At 40.9% G+C, this 24,742-nt stretch overlaps 1 protein-coding gene across 1 annotated transcript; it reads right to left on the bottom strand.

Annotated features, from left to right (window-relative positions):
* Positions 1–477: 477 nt before the first annotated feature.
* LOC308584021 (heterogeneous nuclear ribonucleoprotein L-like) lies at positions 478–17,813 on the bottom strand. The gene is made up of 13 exons (XM_081188650.1): positions 17,453–17,813; positions 12,953–13,071; positions 12,272–12,509; positions 10,255–10,339; positions 9,471–9,568; positions 9,311–9,383; positions 5,534–5,605; positions 3,963–4,180; positions 3,597–3,718; positions 3,029–3,230; positions 2,137–2,194; positions 1,945–2,043; positions 478–1,200 (listed from the first exon to the last, which is right to left on the bottom strand). The coding sequence occupies exons 1-13, from the start codon at positions 17,630–17,632 to the stop codon at positions 1,145–1,147; spliced, it is 1,620 nt and encodes a 539-aa protein (XP_081044776.1). The 5' UTR covers positions 17,633–17,813; the 3' UTR covers positions 478–1,144.
* Between the last annotated feature and the right edge of the window lie 6,929 nt (positions 17,814–24,742).

Here is a 24,742-nt window from a genome sequence, read left to right as displayed (position 1 = left end):
CACAGATTCCAACCCCTGATCTACAGTTTGGATCCAAAGATAAACTTTAGGTATTCCCAAAAGTTGGAAAAAGTTTAGAAAAAAGCAACAAAAATCATCATCATCATCCACTAAATTTCATCTGAGGATCACAGGGTGGTTTGCAATATAAAAACATGAAAACGCATAACATACAAATAAAACTTAGTAGAAAAACTATAATTATTTTTTTAAAGAATCCCCGTTCCCTCCCCAATCTGTGTGTATTGTGAAGGGTGGGGAGGAATTGAAGCATTAAGGTCCCAGTGCTGCACACGACTACTTGGAAGTAAGCCACGCAGGAGATATGAGTAGGTGTGAGCTTCTCTCTACACATCAGCAGGGTCCCAGGGTCTGCCTTGCTGTTTTGTGTCTCTCCCCTCCCTAGCTTGGTTAATACAAGGACGTAAAACCATCCTGTGACAAAGACTGTCATCACAAAGCAAATGAGAAACTGTATTCATTCAGGTTGGTGTTTATTTTTTGTAAGGACATTCCAGGTTAGGATTAGCAATAAGGACATCATGCTAATGGGAGTGAAAAATTATTCTGAGAAGACACTATTTAAAGTAATTTTCAATTCATTCTGGAAAAAAAAATCTTTCTTCCTGTGAAGTTTCTCTTAAAAATCAGTGACAGTTATATTACTAAATATCAAAGTGAAAAGGGTTTACAAATTTAGTTCTGCTTTTAAAATTGTTGCAATGCATACAGTTTTAACCAGAATTAACCAGCAATTTTACATCTAATATTCCAATATAATAATCCAACTTGCCATTTAAACCGAAGTGGAAAATAGTGATTGTAAATGAAAATGTACATTTTACTGCTGTGTGGAAACTGTGTTTAAGGTCTGCTGTATACAGTTTTTTGCACATGCTGCCTATAAGGCAGTTCAAACACCTGTAGATAACCGTTACACAAGTGAAAAAGCTCTATGTAATATACTGTCATCTACTCTTCAGAAGCCAACGGGGAAATGGTTGTGTAAAAACACTTTCATTATAAAACAAAATGAACTTAAGTTAGATTGAGACAAGAAAACCTAGAGCCTGCAGACAACATACGATTTGTTCAAGTGTGTAAATAAAGAGGGAAGGCGCTCCTTAACGTGCTGTCCTCTGCTCTACAAATGGGAGGAAGTAGAGAAGCAAAGCTTCAAGGTATAAGGATTAGAGCCATCTGCAAGATAAAAGGGAAACTGTTAAGAATGTCATTTTCGATGGTTTTGTGCCTTATGTCAGCCTGTTTGTCTGAGAAAATATATTTCTTAAAGCAAGTGTTTAACTACTGTGAAAAACTGCTACTAAAATACTAGAATCTATTTCTAGCATGCAAGTGCATAATGCATCAAAACTCAACCAAACCTTTCCCCTAGAAAGAAAACACTGTCTTTCTAAGAAACCAGTTCCATGAAAACATGGCTTTATAGGGTGTTGTTCCCAGGGCTTCCATCACAGTGGCACTTCTGATGCAGAAGTATCACACAATCAGACCATTATCGTCTTGATGGGAAACACAGTTTTCTCCTAATACATCTATTGCTGTTGTGGTCACTGCATGGTATGTGGGTACACAAATTAACCAAGTTGCTATTGGAAAATACCTGTGACATCACTCACAAAGAATGACTACTAGATACTGAGCTTGTAAATCAAGGCCTCTGCTCTTACTTTCACTTTAGGGCAGAGAAAGTTACCAGTTATCATTTTACATGTTTTCTTCGTTGTCCTTCACTGACAAAGGCCAGTGTTGCCCACAGCACCCCGGACCATCATTCAAGGCACCCAGGGTGCCATGAACACCACTGGTGTACTGGATTGTTTTATTGCACACAGTCTTGGTATTATATTAGTGAGATGGCATATAAATTCTTTAAAATAAATTGATAAAACCCTTTAGGAAAGTTTCAATACAGTGACTTACTAGGGACTCTTATCTGGTAGTGATTAAGTACTGTAAGGGCTTCCACTGCATCTGTCTTGCATTCCCACTCCAACAGACCAGAAAGTGTTTTGGCTGAAGCTGTCAAAACAAAAGTTTAAAATGTTTGCTTCAAACCACCATCGGTAAGTTAGGATTCTTTGAGCACTTAAATAAAGTCAAATATTCACTTACGCTTTGGATCAAATACTTTGTATTTGATAAAAGACAGAACTTCATGATCATCACACAGCTGGAACAACAAAGTGAAAATATGTTCATTAAACATCAACAATCTATTCTAGAGGATGTCACTTCAAAGCCGCAGAAACTGGCGATTTCTGGGATAAGGAGGACACTTGGCACAAAATGGTTGATTAACTTACTTTTTAAGCATCTAAGCATCTAAGACAGCAGCAGGGAACCTCCAGCCTGCAGAGCTCAATAGGTCCAGCATGGACCCCTCTCTAGTGCACCCAAGTGTTCTGTTTTGAAGTGGTCTGCACGAAAATAGCTTGCTAAAACAAGAGGTTTTTTTCTTCCATTTTAGCAAGCAGTTTCAGTATAAATGGTGTCATGCTACTGAAGCAAAGCACACTTCCACTGCCAATCAGCTGAATGGCAGTGGGAGAGCACCTTCAAAAGGAACTGCACCATGAGCGGAAAATGGTTTGCCTTTAAACCGCTTGCTAAAATGGTTTCCCCCTCCTTTTTAGCAGACGGCCACAATTCAAACCAGTCTATGATAAGGCAACAAGTCTCTTTGAAGGTGCATTCCAACCAGATTCAGCCAATCGGTGCCGGGAATTCACCTTAACTGTCCATCAGCTGATCAGTGGTTATATCGATCCCCTTTTTACTTTGATAGGCATCACATGTCATATTATTGACTGGTGTGTGCTTCCGCCCACCTATCAAAACTGGCCTGTAGTGAGTGTAGCTGCAAGATCCAGCTCACTGGCCAGATCCAGTTCTCCATCCCTGATCTAAGATATAAAAAATGGAGTCTACTTTAAGGGGGTTAATAAATACTGACATCTAAAACCTAAATTACACTTTAACAGCTATGATTCCTGCAGCTACCTACCTTTACAAAGCTCTCTTCAGTCACACACAGTGGAACATTATAGTAATGCAACACACAGGATGGTGGCTGAATGATATTCTTGGAAGCTTGACCCGCACTGGTAAAGCGATTGTTCTTGCTCATTGCAAAGTCTTTATAACTGCTTGTCCCATCTTCCAGCTCGAATATCTGACTAGGAACAACTGAATGCTGCTTGGATACACTACAAATAAAGAGCACATATTTAAGAACATGTTTGGGGAGTGTAAAAAAAGGGGGGATCATTTTTATGGAATTCACAAAGCAAATTTCTTAACATACAAAATATGAACTCAAAAGTATAATCTACATTTCATTTGTATGTCTCACTTTAATGCCTGACATTTGTCAAGTTATTGAAGGATATCAAATATAGAAGTCTTTACATTAACGAAGTGTTATAACGAAGTTTACTCTTTGCATATAAGAATAGTATTCTTTAAAAAAACCCACTTTATTCAGCAGCACTTTTAGTATTAAACACTGCTAGACAACTTACACATTTCAATATGTGCTTTAGCTTTAGTACTCAGATGAAATGCACACATACCAAACATTAAGTCTCTTCCCAAACAATTTGACGTTATTGAGATGCGTGACTGCTCTTTCAACAGCATATTCATCACCCATTTCCACTAAAGCTGTGCCTGGAATAGTCTTCATAAACTTCACCTGCAGGGTTGTTGGGTTTTTTTGGAAGAAAAAGACAATACAGTTTAAAGGATGGTAACTTAGGACATTTTCCAATTTGGTTGGAATATGCGTAGCTCCGGTTTCTCTTCACAGTAATTGCTCATTATTCTTTTAAGTTTAAGAATGGCTGGGGAAACCTAGCCAGGTGGGCGGGGTATAAATAATAAAATTATATTATTTTTATTATTTTATTATTATTATGTGCCTAGACTTTTTCTTTTACCTTTTCAATATTTCCGTACAAGCAGAACAAGTTGAAAACTCTTGAGCAGTTCATCTTTTGCTGGTGCAATCCACTAACCATGACAACTGAACCCGAGGGGTTCCCCCCATGCATGTAAGACGAGGAAGCCTGGGGAAGTGGGTAAGCCACAAGCTCTGGAGTATCCCGAGATGCCATTCGGTATCGGCTCGGTAATGGTAACAGTGGACCATGCGATCCTAAAGAGAAAGTACTGTCTAGTTAATTTGGCTGGGAAAAGTTTTATTTGATCTGATATGAAGATTAAAGCTGCCAAGTTTCAGAAGCTGCCAGTTTTACCCATCATCCCCTCCCCCTTTCCCTCCCCTATGTCTCAACAAAGGAAACTGATTTGTATAAATGTTACATGGAAAAAAAATATAAACAAGAGAAAGACATTGCACACACTTTTGTAAATCAAGAAAATATTAAATAAAAAGAAGAAGAAGCTGCCAGTTTTAGGTTTTGCTATAATGGGCTATGCAGATTTAGTATCAACTACTGAAACATTGTTTATCTAGACAAGAATGTTAACACAAGCGACCAAAATATACCGTTTTTTCCCATGTACAAGATGATTCTTGCTAAAAAAAATTGTAGGCAAAAATTTGGGGTGGTCTTCTACACAGATAATGAATGCAGAGCGGGGCGGTCGGTTGATCAGTTGACTAACACAGGATAAACAGCTAAAGCCACAAGCCAGACTTAAGAATAAAGGACTCCACTGTTTTGATTTCAATGAGCTTCAGCACACCTAAGTGTTAGATGGTGGTCTAAGTGTGCTACTGCAAGTTTCAACCTCAGTCTTAGAAGTGATTTATGTGTGCAATATGAGAAGTATTAAGAAATGTTTCATTTTCTACTGTGACAAAGTTAACTGCAATTTACAAAAAAATCTTGTTTGTTCACAGAATGACAACTTGATTTATAGTAAGCTGTGTAAAAAAAAATATGGAGTGGCATTTAAAAATAAAAATGAGATCATGAAAAACTGGTCATAAATGGATGCACCATGTAGCCATAACAAAATGCAAACTCAATACATCTTTATACCTAAGTGCACTACGGCATGAGAAAGGCTCCCTATCCAATTCCCTTGTGGCCAACCTACTGAGGACCACATGCCAGTTATGGGCAGGGCCAGATGCAACAGTGGGTGGAGCAACAAATGTAAATTTTAACTCTGTACAGTAGGCTTGTTTCTACACAGGCTCCCACACCTCTGTCAGCCCTCCAGCCAAGAAAGAGGCATCATCAGAGTTCAAGGACATATTCTAGCCAGATATAAACATGCAGGGTGCAAAGCCAAGCCAGTGAGGGGAGTGGCCGGGCCAGAGTTCTGGGGATAAATTAAACAGGCCTGGAGAGCCAAATCTGACCCCTGGGCATGGGGTTCCCCACCCTGCACTAAGGCAAAGCAAGCTGGTTCAGGTGGCACAATGAGGGCAGCTAGACAAATGTGGGAACTGGTGCCTGAATAGTGAAGCAAGACATGTACAACTGTATTGGCCTATTTTCCAACTTAACCCATAACAGGAAGCCATATAACTTACCATAGCCATCATGCCTAAAGGATGAAGGGTGTTCTCCCAAAATAGCTTGCCTCTGGCGGCCTTTCCCTCTATCTAAAGGGGGGGAAAGCATCATTAAACAAAAGCAACTCCTGCTTAAAGATAGTGGAACTTCACCAGTAAGGACAGAGGGGAGTATTTTCTGGTTAAGAACCCTGCTGGATCAGAGCAAAGGTCCAATAGTGGCCAGCCCGATACATCCACGTTACTTTTAAGATTTTCTTTGCATACTGTAAACTAACTGTTTTAAGTTGATTTGCTCCAGCACAAAACACAGTTGAAAGATACCAAAACTATTGTTCACTTGAGAATATTGTGTTTGAAAAGATTTGACATTTTAAACCTAAGAAGCCTGGACAATTCTCTTAACATCACACAATACCGCAGAGTACAAATTACCTATAACTCTCATAAAAACAAGTTCTAAATGCAGTACAATCAAAGGACAGTACCTGAATCACACTATTAGCTTCAACAGCAACACATTTTCAAAGTGGGCTTCTTTCAAGAAGTTTCAGCATAAGCCAACAAAAACCTGTATTACATGGTTTCATGATCAGTAAACAGAGAGTACCATATTTGTGTACATACATAATCATATTAACAACTTATGATCTGGGGAAGTGCTGTGAAGACTATACATTACTATACTACTAATACAGTCTATTGTATAATTGCAATACTGAAAAATTGCACTATTATAAGCACTTTTAACAAGGAAACATTCTTCCAACAAGCCGCATTTTATACAAGAATGTAAAGTTAACCAAGGGGTCAACAGTACTGGATAAAAGCAGTACACCAACCTAAAGTAATTATTTGCAATAATGAAGTAAAACTGCATTACAAGAACAAGCCACAGTTAGCTTTAACTTTTACTGCTCTTTTCATTAGACAATCTGAAGTTCCAATACCTCAACTGATTGTGCAATGGGAAATGAGAAATATCCAGCTGAAGTAGCAAACAGTTCTATCTCAGTGTGGATAATGCACAATATTTCAAGTTTGTTGCCAATGTTTGAGACTGCTAAAACAACCTAGGTTAAATCAAGGAATTAGTCGTATAATAATTTGATTTTGATAGTGGGAAAGAGAGATTGTGGCACCCAGAACACAAACCCATTACTAGAAAGCAACTTCCACAGATTTCAGCATGTGTTATCCGACCTGGAAGTGCTATTCATCTCACATATTAGCCATATCATTCAGCCCTGAAGTTACATAAGACGACAGGATTTTTGTACAACGGAAGTAGCAAATATCAGCCACCAGAATTACATGTTTGAGTAAGATGCAATGGCAGTCTTCAGCTTGGGAAATGAAAAAATTCATTTCAAACTGCCAAGTTCTGAAGATCAGTGGGTACCCTTGAGCAAAACCAATCTTTTCCACCTGACATACCTAAAAGAAAAGTTTAGGATGCAAAATGTAAAATAAATTAATACAGCCATCAGTTTAAATCTCCTGCTTTAAATTTTAAACACTAAACTGGGGCAGTTTCCAGTCTGAAGAAACCAGAACCGAAGCCTGTTTTGCAAAGAACACTCTCCCTGAAGCCAGAATCTTGCAGACTGGTTGGCCGTGGGGAGAGGAACAGACAACAACCTAAGAGGAATGGTTTGAAGAATGCATGTAAAGCAGCCCATCACAAGGACACTTTTGTGTAGACCACTCGTGTGACAATGCCAAGAAACTCAGTGTGTACTACATCACAAGTTGACGAAGCTACTCATTCCTTATCAATCAGTATGCTGATCACAACACTAAAAGGAAATGTCTCAAGCATGCCCTGTGCTGCATTATTACGGCTATTGCTGATAACAGATTCTAAACATTGTTTAACTCTCAAAACTGCAATCCTGTTTGGAGAAAGGACTATCTGTATCTCTGTTCCCCTCCATCACTTCTTGTCTAGGACAAGGATGGGGTATCTATGGCCCTCTGGACGCTGTTCAACTACAACTCCTATCTTCCCTGACTACTGGCAAAGCTGCTGGTGGTTGATGGGACTTGGAGTCCAACACAATCTGGAGGACTACAGATTCCCTAGAAAATGAGCTATGAACAGTATATTCAGCTCTCTTTCTGCATGAAACTCTACTTGAGTACAAAATAAAAAGTATGCAAACTGGATATAAAGAGCCACACAACTTATTCCTTATGTCCTAGGGAATCTTACACTAATCCCCCCGGCAAAAGAGGAGCCCCTCCAGTACATGGCAACCGAGAACACTTTCAAAAGCAGTTTGCAATAGGACATGGAATTTGCTGGTGAAATAAAATAAAAATCCCAATGAACATTGCCACATACTTGGAAGCACCTGCCTTGTTTTCTTCCAATATTTCTCATTTCACATCGTTTAATATCTGGGGTAAGGCACTGTTCATAAATACTGTGTGAACTGCATGCCTGCCAGTTGCTTGAATAGTATCTATGTATTTCAGAAAATTAACACCTGAATTGCCCAAGGTAACTCAGTGACTTCCCAGTTTGGTAGTTTGGGGGAGGAGGAGTGTGAGCTTTAATGTAACGTACTGCAGGTGGAGAATCTGCTAACCAATACTGCAGCCCCCTTATTAACCTTTTACAAACACTTAATTCCGCATGTCCAAGCCCTAACCTTTAAATAATACATTTTTACAAGCCAAAGCACTACCAGTAAAAACCACCTTTCAGCAATAATTAAAAGGAAAGTTGAAACCTTCACTATGTTTAAAATTTAGAAGATACTCTACCTTGGTAAGGTAAGTTCCCACCTCCATGTTATAAATGCCTAGATTTTCAAAAGGTACATTACAGCAAATTATACACAAATCATTCAGTTACAAAGAACATTTACAGAAGTCAAACTACATAGCTTTTTTTTTAACATTTCCATGCAGTTGTTATTCAAACTAGCCTTTGCAGTAAAAATGCTTAGACAAATTAGACCTTGTGTCAAATACTGGTGCTTGAGGGGACTTGACAGCATACAGCAAAATTTCAATTAATCTTTAAAGTAAGTGCAGTCCTTTAGAAAGCATTTACACTGGAAAACCTAACTTCAATTTTCTCTTACATATGAGAAAGAAAGTTACCGCAATGAACAGGAGAGAAACAAGAGTTTGGATCTTCCATTTTATGGTGTTTCATTCTACAATGGTAATTTTAAAGGGACATAAGACTGGAAACACATGCAAACTGGTTTAGAATGGGTACAGTCTACCATGGTATTTTCGTGCCATGCAAACCAGAAGTGCTGTAAGTGGTCCTCCTTGATATGCTTGTGGTGATGGTGCATGCAGTATGCAGTCAAGGTGAGTTGCAAGTCTGAGGTTTTTCAGAGGGCCTGTTGATGATGCCGATGTGGTGCATGATGAAGTGTAGAGTCAGCCTGCTGGAGTCCTCTATCCTTCTTAATGCCTTGTCCAACAAATGAGGAAAATCCTTCCCGTGGAGAAGCAGTGTGCAAGTTTGTAGTTTGTAAGGAAAGTCTGCATCAGTGTCCTCTCCTCCAAAGAGTGAGAGCTGCTTGGAGAAATGCAAGTCCTTGTACTGCAAACATGCTTGCATGTGTGGGCTCCTTGTTAAATAGCTCAATAGGAACCAGCAGGGGGCAATAATGTTGAATTATTCTTTTCCAGGATTACAAGTCAGGATGCCTATTACAAGAGCTGCATCAGAAATACCTGGCTTGAAGTGACTAACACATTAGACAAGCTAACTGCATATATGTATATATTTAAATGCACATTTAGTACAATTACCAAAACACTTACCTCGTCTGCCCAGATATGGTTTAGTATAGTCCCAACTATCATTGTCATTTCGAATGACATTAAGTCGAGTTGGCTGTTAAAATATAAACAAACAGCAAGTCTTAATCACTGCTTTTCTCCCAAGAAACCGTTTAGAAGCTGAAGAAAGTATGATCATTACCCTTGCATATTCAATTTTTAGTGTACAACATCCTGCATATATATCTGCGCCGTTGAGTGCTGCTTTTGCCTTCTGAGCACAAAGAACGGATTCAAACTTGATTTATGTTAAGGATTGTTATTTAAATCGGTGCCCCCACCAAGAAAACAAGCAGCCACAAGTTAAGCTAATTTAGACCACAACACAGTAGATCTAGAAGTTGCTCAAGGCTCTTTAATTACACATGCAGAAACACCAATTTTATGTATGAGTCAATGACTAATACATGAAGGACATGAAATCAACAGCAACCCTATTGGTTTAAATTGCATATACGACCTTTTCAAATAAGTAATTTCCAAAATGTGTTCAACTTTAAAACAGGACTAGTATATGAGCAGTGTGCTTGCTATGAGCACTACATTAAAATCTTCACATTGTCAAATATGAAAAGATATGGGATGGAAAACCCGTGGCCCTCCAGCAAATGTTGGATTTCCTCTGGTCATTAACTGCTGTCAGCATGGCCAGGGATGGGGCATGACTGGAGCAGCACTCGAACACTATCTAGAGGATCACAAGCTCTCCACCCCCAGTTTAGGTACTAGTCTACACTGCCCTCACCATGGGATAGAAGCCAGAAGGTGGATGATATGCAGAGATGAGTTCACTAGTTCTCTAGCACAGTTGTTTGCCTGACAGGATTAACATGAGAGGAACACTTCCCCTTATTGAGGCCACTGTGAAATCCCTAGAACAAAATCTTCAGAAGCATATACACAAAGGTCACCACAAAAAGGATATTCAACCATGGCTTGTATTCCGTTCCTCTTGAATATGACAATACGCTGTACTTTTCCCACAGGGTTGCACACTGTATACAAAACGTCCTACAGAAGAATGAGGGAAATATTCAGATACTGTATTTGAAGCTTTACTTGGCAAATGCTATTCAAAATGTTATTAGCACACAAGAACAAAATCCCCTCCTTTAAGCAGGTAAAGTTTGGACCTAATGTTTTTTTTTAGAGGATGTCACTTGTGTACTAAACATAGATAAAGACATTTATCCCAGTGACAGATATATAGCTACATAGAGAATGCAAGGATATGATAACTGTAAGAGAAAAGTAGAGAAACATTCTAGCTGTAGTTTATTATCAAAACAGTAAGCCTAAATTCGGTTTTATCTCTATGTGCTTCAAACAACTACTAAGATTGCCAAAGTTTTTGTGTCCTTAAATAATTTTTAACTTATACTATATACCATTTATAAATTGGGAATAAACAGAATGAAAACAATGGGAAAGGCTCACTCAAATGTAGCCACTAAAACCCAAGACCTTAAAATTACCAGTGAACATAAGAATTTTACCAAAGTGCTAGGGTAATGCTATTCATTACACAAAGATAGTATGACTCTATGAATCATGGTACATACACAACTGACCTATAGAATAATGCCTACATGTTTAAAAGAAGGGTGATCTGGGACAAGCTACAAATATACTAGTTTATAGAATATTGCATTGAGTTTTTGTCTTTGAATAATCTGACTAAATAAAAGACATTTTTAAAATACTATACTATAATTTAAAACTGTATCATATGATTTCCGTTAAGACAAGTACAGTGGTACCTCGGGTTACATACACTTCAGGTTATAGACTCCGCTAACCCAGAAATAGTGCTTCAGGTTAAGAACTTTGCTTCAGGATGAGAACAGAAATTGTGCTCCGGTGGTGCGGCAGCAGCAAGAGGCCCCATTAGCTAAAGTGGTGCTTCAAGTTAAGAACAGTTTCAGGTTAAGTACGGACCTCCGGAATGAATTAAGTACTTATCCCGACGTACCACTGTACAATTATAGTGTACAAATCAGGAACCAATGACAAGTAAAATCAGAATAATGTAAAGAAATGTAAGTGATTGGCAGTTCCAAGCAAAAATATAAGTAGTGAGATGTTGCTGAATAGGAAGCAATTTCATTGTCTTCCTTTTTCCTTCCTATTACGGGCTGGTTGAGTACAAAAACATTCACCACAGACTTTAGATTAGAACCAAACAATTATCTAGCCAAAGTAACTCTTCTGCTGCACAGATCTCTGTTGAATGAAATAATATCCTCCCCAACTGTTTGTTTGCATGGAACAAATAAAGAATAACATGTACAGATCTGTGTGGATGCTTTCATTTGCATTATAAGATTAAAGTATATGACCTCGTTGACACTCAACAAAGCCAAACCATGGCTTAGCAGGAGAATCTTAATCTCGGGGTCATGGGTTTGAGCCCCATGTTGGGCAAAAGTATCCTGCATTCCAGGGGTTGGACTAGATGACCCTTGTGGTCTCTTTCAACACTATGATTCTATGAACAAGCTAACATACAGACCCCTGTATAGAAGACTGTAGCCGCTTTGCTTCCCTTCTGGTTGTTGTTGTTGTTGTTGTTCTGCTGCTGCTGAGTTGTTCAAACATGGGTTCATGGTTTAGTCCTCCCAGACAAGCTGCAACCTATAGAACAGTGCTTGGTTACAGCTTGTGGTTTGTCTAGGGAGCACTAAACTACAAGCCAAGGTTTGGATGACAGGATGAGCAAAACCATGGCATAGAGAAGAAGCAAAACAGCCACAGCCACAATCTCCTCTCTGGGAGTCTGCATATTTGCTCATACATGCTAAGCTGTGGTTCAGATTAACATTCAATGCAAACAAGGGGTCTGAGAGTTTATCAGAGCAAGATATGAGACAGAAAGAAAACTCTTCGAAAGGAAAATATCATGCATTGAAGTCACTTAAAGTTATGCTTAAGATTAAGACATACCACTGTAATTGGATAAAGAGGGTTCTGAATTGATAAGAGCAGAACTTTGTTCCCACCCGAGGGGTCGTCTGTGTTTCCAGGACGGGTAATTCTTTTGCTTGTAGAGTAATTGAAAAATGCTTGTTGTCCAGCTATATATACCGGTTCATCTGCTGCAAATGTCACACATTTTTTGGCACTTTCAATATCCTCAAATTCTACCAAAGCCTGGCGTTTAAATGGCATCATCATCACATAGCTGCAGGAAAAACAATAACCGTTAATGTGTCATCATTTAAGGCCATCATTAAATCATTAAGTTACAACTGATCTTAAAAACTTCACAATAACAATTACTATTGCAAACTCAAAGAAAATCTCCTACATTTCTTAAAATCCATGGAAGTTTGTTTGAAATCTACAGCACATGTGTCCATGTAACAATAGGCCAGGTTGGCAGCCAAGGTATATAAATATCTAATGTAGAAGTACAGAAATAAGAGTGTTCTCTTACCCAGCTTCCATATGGAGATGAGCACAATGATTTGCCTCAGAATTAACTTCTGAAGGATTTGGTAATTCCAAGGCTTGAGGCTTATGTTTCAATTTAGGAGTACCAGTACAGGCCTTGAAGGAGTCTTTTTTAAATGCGTTATGAAGTTCATTTCGAGTCACTGAAGATATAATATATAGTAAACATACCATATGGTTCCAAATTTTTCAAGCGCCTCCACAAGATCTGCCTCCACAACTGATTCACAGAGCCCTCGGACATGGACCACAGGAGAAACAGAAACTTTGTGATGACTTCCACCAGCATCCTAGCAAAAGAGAGCAATAGACTTTATTTTTCCAATTTCAATATAAAAAAGTATTATAGATGGTTAACTGACAAAGTACTTTCAAGTTTATACTCGCCAAAATGTAACCCTATTCTAAACTAGAAACTGTAATTAGCATTAACTTTGCTTAATTTAACAAGCCAGCTTCAGAAACCATGACATGTTAACATAGTTAACGTTAACTATGTTACACCAGAAAACAGACTACAGCTAAAGGAAAGCAAAACTTTCCAAACTCCTCCATCCCAAGGCTCACCCCTGCTTATAGCACAAAACCACACGTTTTGGATAATGTGTCATAGGTAGTTTGCAAGTCCATGACTGTAAGGCTGTAAACCTATACCTTTAAGCCCTATCAAATTCAACAGGACTTTTGAATAGATATTTGTAGGACTGAGCTGTAGGAGTCTGATCTTTTCCAGATGAGGAAAAAGCCCTGAATTTTATTCTTAGTGCTTGAGTAGTACTGGTCAAGATCCAGTTCCCATAGTCGATCCTAGCATTCAAAACTCCCATTGTTCTAGGCACATTTTGCAGCAAGGAATTTCATTAGCACAAGCAGTTTCTGACCTCCAGGCACAGTACTGCACCTAAGATTCAGATTAAAACTGCAGAGTGGAAGGAAAGGAGGACTTTTTTCTGCCTCTCCACATCCAGTCATACTCTGAAGACTGGAGAAGAGGCCCTCTTAAGAATATTAGGGGGGCAGGTAGGGGAAACATGGCTGTGTTTTTTGCAGTCTTCAGATGAGGACTAGACCATGTGAAAAATGAATATAAGATTTTAGCTGCAGTTCATTCATTTTCAGCTTTGTGTTCTTGTTATTAAAAAAGCACACCTAAACATTCCGCTGTTGTGTCCGTAACCTAGGTTTAAGGTGTCATTTAGCTCATAGCGTTCATATCCCGGTTTCTAACATGCATGGTTAAGTAGAACACTATCAATACCGGAAGAGACGGCTTGCTTTTCCTTTTAAAGTACCAGAGAAGACGTACGCTCCTGCTGAGGGAGAGGACATATGCTCTAAAGCAGTATGTATGTACAAAAGCCCCAAATTAAAATGGTAACATTGAAAGAGAGGGCAGGCATACCTAGCAAGTCTAATTTTGAAGGACTGCAAAATCTGCTCCACAAGTACTCACTAGAGTAGGAGGAAGAATCATTTTAAGCCTGAGGGTTGCATTCCCTAACTTTTGGTGACCACATATCTGCAGTGGGGAGAAGCAAAGCAGTGAATTGGGCCACCCCATTCCCCTCTCTCTCTCTCACCCACACACTAACAGAGCAATTATGCTTTAATAAGGATCCCCTTGGCTCCAATGGGTGAACTGCGCTTGTTAGGGGAACTGCATGACAGAGAGGGGAGGGTTAACCCTTCCATATCCAGGTATAAACTCACCCACCCCAAAAACCATATCTGAACAGCAATCAGGCTTAGAAAAAGGCTTCCATTGGTCCTTTCTGTAGATAACAATGGAAAACTCTTAACTTTCATTTCACAAGGAGTATTTTGAATAACTGTCAAGTTCAGAATGACAGGAGCAGCAAATAATTTTAATTCTGTACTTCTCAGACCAAGAAGGTATCCCAAAACATCCATCCAACATAAATCATTTTAAATTAGCCATATCTCTCCACATCATAACCTGCCGATTTATCTGAAACACACTACATATTCTTGCATGCTACCCCATTCTCTGAGCAGTGTAAGATTCCGGGGGTTCCAGGGTTCATGTTTCTTTTGGAATGAGGGACAGCGGAGACTGAGGTGACTTTATGATATATGGTTTATTAACACATATATACAATCTGAGCATTTATGTGATGGAGGGGTTCACAACATTAACACCCAAGAGGGTCTTGCTTCTTCCATAGCCACCACCTTGGATTCCAGGAGAAATCAGGCATGGCTCTCTCTCTCTCTCTCTGGTTTTGCAGCCTGCAGCCTTGCTTCCAGCTTCTAGCTCAAGTAACTCAACTCCCTACTCTGACCCTTTTTATTTTTAACTAACAGGCAGTTGAGGGAGGGAGGCCTACCTATTTGTCCTCTGACACAGAGCCACTCCCTTTGTTACCTTAAGGACCCATACTTAGAGGGCCACTACCAGGCTGGCCTGGATATTCCAGCAAATGAATGTACTGGATACAGGAATTAGAAGAGGGGCTCAAGCATACAGCCTACTTCTCCCACCCCAAACTCATAACAATATAAAATTAAAATGCTAGTACTGTATTCTCTTTTCTTGTTCATGAATTTTCCTATAAGCATGGACTCTAACCCAGGCAGATGTCATATAGACCACAAGAGGCACACTTTCCAATGAAATAACACTGCATCATAATGGCCAGGGCTCTATAGCAAACAAACTAAGCAGAATGATCATAATCAAGCCTTAGCTTCCCGAACAAGACAGCACAAATCTCAGGAGCTGAAAATAACTAATCCATAGTGAAATATGCAATGCCGTCTGAATTTCTAAAATTAAATACTCATAACAACAATTTTATTTATATGTAACAGATGCCAACCAAACCTTTTGTAAAAATATGGACAGTAGGGGGAAGGAAGTAGAGCCTTGATGTTTTTATGAAGGGAGCTCTTGGATCTTGTAATATGTAACAAAATTCTATTAACATCTTTCTTAAACTCCAATTATAGTGCAAAACTGAACTGTCCCAATCTGAGATAAACTTGACAAATGTTTTTGCATGATCTTAGCTAGAGAGAATATGAACAAAATGGCAATGGCAATATGTAGTGAAACAGCTTCAGAGATCAGCTGACTTTGTAGCATGAAGTAGAATAAACTTATAAAGAAAAAATATCTCCATCTAACATACTGCAAAGGGAGGTTGTAATGATAAATGAAAAAGTACCTTGTGTACTAGCAGCTATAATAGCACTACGTTTTTCAATACATGCGTCTACTTGCTTTAGGCTTTGAAGACTGAAAATTCCACACTTAGTTTTACTAATAACAGTACAATAACGGATTTTTATAGCAACAGTACAAATGTTCAAAACGAAGAAATTTATTTGTGCTGCCTTGGTTGTACATGGGGAAATGGGAGTTAAAATTTGGATGTGAAGAATTCAGACCATAACAGACATCAAATACGTGCCCAACAAATTGGATTATTTCAATGTTATTTATCAGTTAATAAAAATGTGCTGATCCAAATGCAATTATCCTGCCCCTAACAGAGGTTTATCCTACAATACTGGATTTCCCCCTAAAGATACAGGTCCAGTCTGTTCTTAAGAATGTCCAAGCTTCCACAATCTCCGTAGGTTTATTTGTTCCAACTGCTGATCAACTGTTTAATAAAGGACAAAAGCCCTCTGGCTCTTTTCTCTGTAGTGTAGTTCCTTTGCTTGACGGGTATGACGCACACACAGAGAGAACAAATACACTGCCTGCCAAACGCTGCAGGGCTCCCTATGAAAAAAAAGCCATGGACGCCAGAGCCCCTCCAATGAAACATACTATTCTTTATTGCAAGGAAAGGACACAGATGGTCATCATTCCCCGCACCCTGTGCACACAGCTTACTTATCTCATTAAGGAATGAAAACATGTGAATATGTACACATATAGAGGAAAGGAGGCTGCAATACTCAGTTTCCACCCACAATTCTCTCTCCCCGCATTTCGGGGGGGGGGGGGAATGTAAGCCGAAGTTATAAATACAAGCCAATTCAGGGATGTAAGAACAAACTGCCTTCAGAAAAGTAAACAATGGAAAACACACCTCCCTCTCCCCGTTGTTTTATTAGAGGGAGCCAAGAGAATTGTTTTTTTGCCTCCCGCACAATAAATCCTTTGATGGACAAAAGCGGAACTACGCATCCTCAGTCGGCTTGTGGCAAACCCCACTATGCATCCAGCGAAGGGGTCTCTCCGGCTCATTGAATCTTCTTCTTCCACAAGTTGACATTGAAAAAAAACAACACAAAACTGTCGCAGCTTAAAATGTCGTTTACCATAACAGACTGATCCTTCTGGAACATGCCCAGTTCTCTTCTCACATGCACGCCTATTATTATTATTATTCATTTTTTTACACCGCCGTTCATCCCAGGATCTCAAGGAGGTTAACAATATGAAAACACGAAAATGCATAAGGCTAATAAGGAACAGAACTTAGTAGAACAACTTGGGATTCTCCTTTCAATGATTTTTTTTGTATAAAAACCCTCTTCAATTTGCGGGTGTAAGCATTACTCTCTCGGCGCTACACACGCCGACTTGGGAGTAAGGCGCGCAGGAGATATACTCCCGAGTAGGCGCACCTCGGGTCTCCTCCACCCGCCGTTCGCTCCCAGCGCGTCGGACTATAAGCGGCCGGCCCTGCTTACCCCTCCGGAGAAGCCCCCGGCGCGAGGAGCGGCCTTCTCCCTGCGGCTCTCGCCCTCCTCAGCCCCGTACTCGATCTCGCCCTCCTCGGCGGCGGCGCTGGGCTTCAGCCGCTTGGCCTGGCTCTCGTAGGCGCCGTCCTCCTCCTCCTCGTACTGCTCCCCAGAAGACGGCGAGGACATGGCGGCGGGGCCGGCAAAGTGGAGGTGAGGGAGGATACGGGACCCTCGCGGGGCTCCGCAAGTGGCGCGCAAAGACAGGCGAAGAGGCCGACGGAACAGGCCCGCGCCGGTGATGCTCGCGAGCGATTCTCCTCACAGAAGACCGCTGCTATAACGCACGCAAAGGGGCGGGGAGCGGAGGGCGGGAAGGGCAGCGCAGGTCCTGTCCTGCGATTGGAAAGACCTGTAAGCTGGAAGTCCGTGATTGGCTGACGGAGAAGATAGGGGACACGCGACTGGACAAATGAGACGCCCGTCACGGCTAGATGAAAACCCTGTTCTCTCCCCCCCCACCCCCGTATGTCTCGCTCTATCCCTCTCTCGTCCCCACCTCCCGTTCCAGAATCTGCCGCTGGATTCCCTTTATTCCTCGACTGGAGAGAGAAGCGCGAGGGAGACGCAGCCCCGCGCGCATGCGTGCCCTCGCCGTTACTATGGCCAACGGTCGCAACGTGCGCGCGCTGCGGTGAAGGCAGGCTTTGTGTATGAGCGTCTGGTGGTGAAGGACGGTTCCCGCCAAAGCGGTCTGGAAGCGGACAACTGAGGAAGCCAATCCCTCTGGCTGATTGATTTGTTTTTGGAAGAGGGCAGCATTTAACAGCCGTCCTCACGTTTTTTGGAATACAGTAGTTCCCCACCAAGAATGCGTTTAAGAAGTTTCCTGCGTGTTTGCGTGTGTATGTGTATATAATCTGAGTGATCACAAGGATGTGAGCAAACTTCCAGGTTCATCGTATTTCTTCCTAAGGCTAAATGTTGTGTAAACACACACAAGCAATAATAATAATAATAATAATAATAATAATAATAATAATAATAATAATAATAATAATAATGGAGTGGGGGTGAGAAGGTGCTGGTTGCTGGGCAAGGTGAGAGGAAAGTCCCACTGCAGTTCGTTATAATCTTAAATTGGGATGGGGGGAAAGTGTTTTAATACAGATGGAAGCCTATGCATGTTTACTAAAGGCAGCCCTGTTTAGGGAAGCTTTTAATGTTTAATAGGTTATTGTATTTTAATATTCTGTTGGAAGCTGCCCAGAGTGGCGGGGGTAACCCGGCCAGATGGGCGGGGTATAAATAAATTATTATTACTACTACTACTACTACTACTACTTAGAAGTAATGTTCACTGGGGTTTTCAACAACCTGATAAATAGGAATAGGTTTGCAGCCATAATTAAGTTGGGTCACACTAGGTGCTAAAACACAGAAACTCTAGTTGCACCTGAGGCTGCAGGCATAGAGAAATGTGGATGATCTCTCTTTGAAAATATAAACACTAGTTCTGTCTTGGTTGTTGAAAGGAAAGCAGGCCTGCGTAGCCTTTGGGTGCAGCCTGAGATCTCTGCACCAAGCAGAGCCTAACCTAGTTGAGACCGAAGGCTTGTGCACATTTATGTGGGAGTGAAGAATCATTGATAACTGGTTTCCGGTCACAACAGGAGTCAATGCTGGTTCAGGCAGGGGAAAGACAGGATTTATGAGGCAAAAATCCTGGCAATGTTCTCCAGTGGGGTCTGGGGAGCTCACTGCATCATGCTTTGCTGCACAAGCCCATGTATTCCAATTTGAAAGGCAGAGTGGGTGCGATCTGGGAGCATGTCCCTGCCATGGACGAGCCTCTGTCTCCGGCATGATTTGTGGTAATAATAATAATAATAATAATAATAATAATAATAATAATAATAATTATTTATTATTTATACCCCGCCCATCTGGCTGGGCTTCCCCAGCCACTCTGGGCGGCTTCCAACAAAATATTAAAATGCAGTAATGCATCAAACATTAAAAGCTTCCCTAAACAGTTCCTCTATAATTCGGACAATTGGCATTAATCAAGAGGTGCTCCTGGACCGACATATGCTAATGGTATGCAATCAGTCAGCTGCTGAAAGGACTGGGCTTGGCTGTTTGAAGGTACAGTGGTACCTCCGTTTATGAACTTAATTTGTTCTGGAGGTCCATTCTTAATCCAAAAACGTTCTTAACATGAGGCGCGCTTTCGCTAATGGGGCCTTCTGCCGCCGCACCACTGGCGTATCCCGCTCATATGTTTCGAACAGGAGCGGGAAACCTGATTTTAAGAAATTATATAAAATTAATTTGGTTTGTAATAATTTGGAGAATAAAAATTAAAAAAAATTGGGGGAGGGAAATATCATTGACTACTGCAAGATTTACTTCTAAGTAAACATGCAGAATTTCAGTACCTCCCTCACTTCATTTAGAGCAGGGGTGGCCAACTCCCAAGAGACTGCGATTTACTTTCAGAATTAAAATCTGGAAGTGATCTACCCCTTTTTTGGGAGGAGGAAAGCCCCATTTTTGGGTTAAGCTGCAGGCTTCTTTGGGGAGGGGAGTTCCATTTTGGGGTGGGGAAGGAAGGCAAGGGAAGTTGGGGTTAAGTCACACATGAAAACATTGCTATGGATGAAAACAGCCACACAGAGGGAGCTCCGTCTTCCCTTCCTGAGTTCAAGCAACAATGGAGGGTGGGATGAGGAGGGACGTAGAGGATTGGGGGCCAGAGATCAACCACAATCTACCAAAACATCGTGGGGATCTACCAGTAGATCGTGATCGACCTGTTGGACATCCCTGATTTAGAGGTTATTACAAAGTGTTGATGGTTCTTTTCATCTTGCCACCAACATAAACTTCCCTCCACTTTTTGCATAGCATTTAGCCTAATTAATAAGCATTTTTAGGAACTTGAAGGCTTGCTTACTTCTTGGAGCCCTTCTAGTTGGGACTAATAAACGTATTAACCTACTGTTACTTGATAGGCTAGGGCCTAGCATTAAGTAGGGTGAAGTGATAGTTTTGGGGAACCATTTAAAGACTGCAAATAGTTCCATTTATTTCATATATTTAGCCAGTAATGCAGGTGACATTTACATTTCCCGGTTTAGACTTCAAAATGCCCTGGATTGAGAGGTCAAGATGGACCTCAGCCTAGCTAAAGTGGTCTTAGGTGTCAACATCAACTTAGCTTCAAAGCTTAAAGGTTTGTGATCTGCTAGGAGGCAGATTTGCCTAGGTACCTTCAGTTCCAGAATACTAATCTAGATTTATCTGTGAAAGCTAGGTTTGAATCCTTGTTCAACTTTAGAACTTTATGAGTGGACTTGGACAAGTAATGGTATTTCTTCAGGCTAATCTGCATCACAGGATTGTAGCTGGAGAGGCTAACGCACCAATCTTGAACATTTCCATCAATTACTGATTTCAGTGTGATAGGCTAGTTCAGTCTTGCAAATTGTAAAAATACAAAAATTGCCTTCCTTGATAAAACCTATATCCTTGGAGTGTTCTGTCTCAAAGACTGGTCAGCCAGATACCTCTAGGGAAACTCATCAGCAGGGCATGACACAATAACCACCTCCAGCTTAGTTTCAACGTCTCTTAATCAAAGGCACCTTGATACTGAATACTGAGGTTTGAGTGTCATGTAGCTAGAATAGAGTTATAAGTCTGGCATGGGTGGGACAAGGTGGGACAACGGACTGAGCAAAGGCTTTTGACAGCAAGGAGAGTTGGCTGTTCTGTGTGATTCTTCAACATCAGTCACTTCCAAACCACCTGTTTAATGAACAATCATCCTGATTTATTTGCTGGGAAGTTAAAACCTTGGGTCAAGCAGTGCATTTTCCTGTCACCTCCCTTATCACAAAAAAGTCTGATCTTTAGCAGAAGTGGGTGTGTTGCGCAAGATCTTCAAATCAACTTTGATTGCACAACATAAATTTGCTGGTATGTGATTGCATTCCCCCCCCCAAAAAAAGAATTGCATCAATCTGGAAGCATCAATTGACAAAGAGGTCTTCCACAAGACTCCTGTATTAATTTTTTTTAAAAAAAAAAAATCATGATGTGTGTACTCTGATCACAAGCTCCATGTGTTGAGATCTTGAGATAATAGATCCTCTGGGCCTGCGTTGTTGAAATTCCAGCACATCTTTAGCATGCTCCAGTAAGTGAAAATTGGTGCACATATTGTCAAGGAGTAAATTTTATAGGTGCAGAAGCCACCAGAAAATTCTTGTAGTTTGTAAGTGTCTCTGGGTTCTGGAAGAACAGCGGCTGTTTACAGGCTGTGTGCTATCTGAACTTCAAGGCCAACTGCTCTGGGAACAGGCTATAATTACTGTCTAATGGGCAGCTCAGCTACTCTTCTGATCTTTCGGGCTGGACTGTACACTTTTGTGCTTTTTGTTTTGCATTATACTGTGTGGTGTAATTTTTACTGTTTGTAACTGAATTTTGCTCTAGGGAGCTAAGTTTTTGGACCTTGATGCATCTCAGCATGAACTGTATAATTTTTGAACCCCAGTAAACCAAACTGAAGAAAAGCCTGCTGTTTTTCTGTGTGGTCTTTGCACAGTAAAAGCTCTACAAGCATTCGCTAAGCTTTCGCTTCTCAGCTAAATTTAGCAATATGGGGGTGTCTCTGGTTTCTTAGCACCGTACCTTATCACATATATCATTTGGTCAGACATGAAATGGCTGGGTTGCGCCCATGTGGGGAGATACCAAGGCTCACTGAAACATCACAATACTGGTGTTTTTCCCCCTGTTTTCAAAAAAGTTCCACACCATCGGTGACCGCAGGTGTATAACAGACAATTTTACTTAACATATTTTCTGCTGCAAGAGGAAGCTGGATTAAAGGTTGGCATTTTGTTGATGACTATGTCTTGTGGATGGTGTGAAAAAATTGTATTGCATGACCAACACCAATTCCACAACCAACCTCCGTCCGGAAACACTCTGTTATTAGGATTGTGAAATTTCAGTATGCTGAAAGAATGCGTCTGCTTACCAAAGACAGCCCTTTGCAGAAGGCCCCTGGTTTGGTGCAATTCGAGCTGCTAGAGCTCTGTCCAAAACATTGCTAATCTGTAATGGAACAATGATCTGTTTACTGTGTTCCTATATACAGTTCATTGGGATTTGATCTGGAGCATTTTTCAGAAGATTTTTAAAGCAACCCTCAATTAATAAGTAATGCCCCTTCCTAATTTTAAGCAGGGTTGTTTCTATTGATTTCTAGCAAGTTTTATACCACTTATCTGAGTTGCGCTATGCAAGTGCTTTTGGTTTTGCATGTTTTCCACCTCATTGGCCTCCAATTAGAAAGGAAACACACATGCCCATGTGTAACCACATAATTGCCCTGGACTCCTTTTAAAATGCAGAACTAATGACATGGTTGGTTGGATTGCAGCCTATGCTTTATTTTCGTTAATGAAAATTAATTCTCATATACAAGTTCAGATAAAGATTTGTCACTGCCTCTGTGGGTTAAACCACAGAGCCTAGGACTTGCCGATCAGAAGGTCGGCGGTTCGAATCCCCGCGACGGGGTGAGCTCCCATTGCTCGGTCCCTGTTCCTGCCAACCTAGCAGTTCAAAAGCACATCAAAGTGCAAGTAGATAAATAGGTACCACTCTGGCGGAAAGGTAAACGGTGTTTCCATGCGCTACTCTGGTTCGCCAGAAGCGGCTTAGTAATGCTGGCCACATGACCTGGAAGCTGTACGCCGGCTCCCTCGGCCAATAAAGCGAGATGAGCGCCTCAACCCCAGAGTCGGCCACAACTGGACCTAATGGTCAGGGGTCCCTTTACCTACCTAGAGAGTGGGGATGCACATCCACATGCAAGGCATTCAGCTGTCAAGACTGTATGCAATCTGGTAGAAAAGTAGTACTTGTAGCAATCAGCTCTTCAGTCAAGAGAGACGCAGTCCCCTGCATCCAGCCTAACCAACAGAACAGTTTTTTTAGTAGTGAGATGCAAGCTAAGGACTCACACAAGGAAATTTCTTCCAGATAGACAGACTGAGCAAAAAAGGAAAAGATAAAAGAAAAAGCGCTCACAATGAAGTCACATGCACCTCAAAAAAAATTAGCATTGAAAGTATTTTTTTAAAAAATGAAAGCAAATGCCGCCTATTGCAATTTTAAAGCATGAGCATATGCATTAAAATTGTTATCACAAAGTTACCTTTACCTTACCATAGCGATATCCTATCACTACAGGTTTAAACTGCTTTAAAATTCCTTTAAGTTTTAAAATTATGTTGTTCTGCAGGTGCTCTGCACTTTCTCCTGCGGTCATACCTTCCATTTAGAGCAGACTTCCTCAACCTCAGCCCTCCAATGTTTTGAGACCACAATTCCCATCATCCCTGACCACTGGTCCTGCTAGCTAGGGATCATGGGAGTTGTAGGCCAAAAACATCTGGAGGGCCAAGGTTGAGGAAGCCTGATTTTGAGTGTATGTTTGAGTGAGAAAGAGAAGCCATGTTTGCACATAATGATAAACTAAACCATGGCTTACTGGGACTATGCAAATATGCATGCCTAGGTTTGGAAAGCATTCTAAGCCAAATCCTGACTTCACTGTCCCACCACACTGGGTTAGAAGGACTGTGGAGGAGCAGAGTATTATCATTATCATTGGCAGTATTCACTGAATTTCGTCTGAATATCACAGAGCAGTTTACAATATAAAAATACATAATAATGAACAAAACTTAGAACAACTGTAATTTTGTTTTTTAAAAAATCCCTTTTCCCACTACAATTTGTGTGTTTTGCAAAGGGTGGGAAGGGACTGATATTATGGTCCTGATGCTGCACATGCCAACTTGGAAGTAAGCAGCACAGGAGTTTTGAGTAGGTGTGAGCTTCTCTCTGTACTTCTGTAGGGTCCTTGAAACTGCCTCATTAAGGTAAGACCTACCAGGACTCATCACTGCCTCTTGGCCCCCTCTCCGTTTCTGATTCTGATTCTGGACTGCTCTCTGGCACAGCCTCTTCCTGCTCACTGAACCCTGTTACCTCTTCAGCTTCTGATACGTCCTCCTCTCAGTCTGCTCCCTTCTCTCCCTCTGACCACTCAGAATTGTCCCACCCCCCCCTGGCTCTGAGCCGTCTTCCCTTGGGGGTTCCCCAGCTGGTGCCTCCCACCACTCCTCTACATTCAGCCAGTCCATGACACCCAGTAGGCCATAGTCTGCCTTGCTGTTCTGGGTCACTTTCCTCCCTAGCCTGGTTAACACA

The sequence above is a fragment of the Podarcis bocagei genome (assembly GCF_964188305.1).
Source record: "Podarcis bocagei genome assembly, chromosome: 3".
Lineage (NCBI taxonomy): Eukaryota > Metazoa > Chordata > Lepidosauria > Squamata > Lacertidae > Podarcis > Podarcis bocagei.
Note: the sequence above shows the minus strand (reverse complement) of the source record. Positions and strands in the feature narration are given on the sequence as shown.

Coding starts and splice junctions, on each gene's coding strand:
- LOC308584021 (XM_081188650.1), bottom strand. CDS start 17,632: ATGTCCTCGCCGTCTTCTGGGGAGCAGTACGAGGAGGAGGAGGACGGC. Junction 2,195..3,028: donor CTGAAGAGAGCTTTGTAAAG/GTAGGTAGCTGC, acceptor TTGTTGTTCCAG/CTGTGTGATGATCATGAAGT. Junction 1,201..1,944: donor CTACCAGATAAGAGTCCCTA/GTAAGTCACTGT, acceptor TTTATCTTGCAG/ATGGCTCTAATCCTTATACC.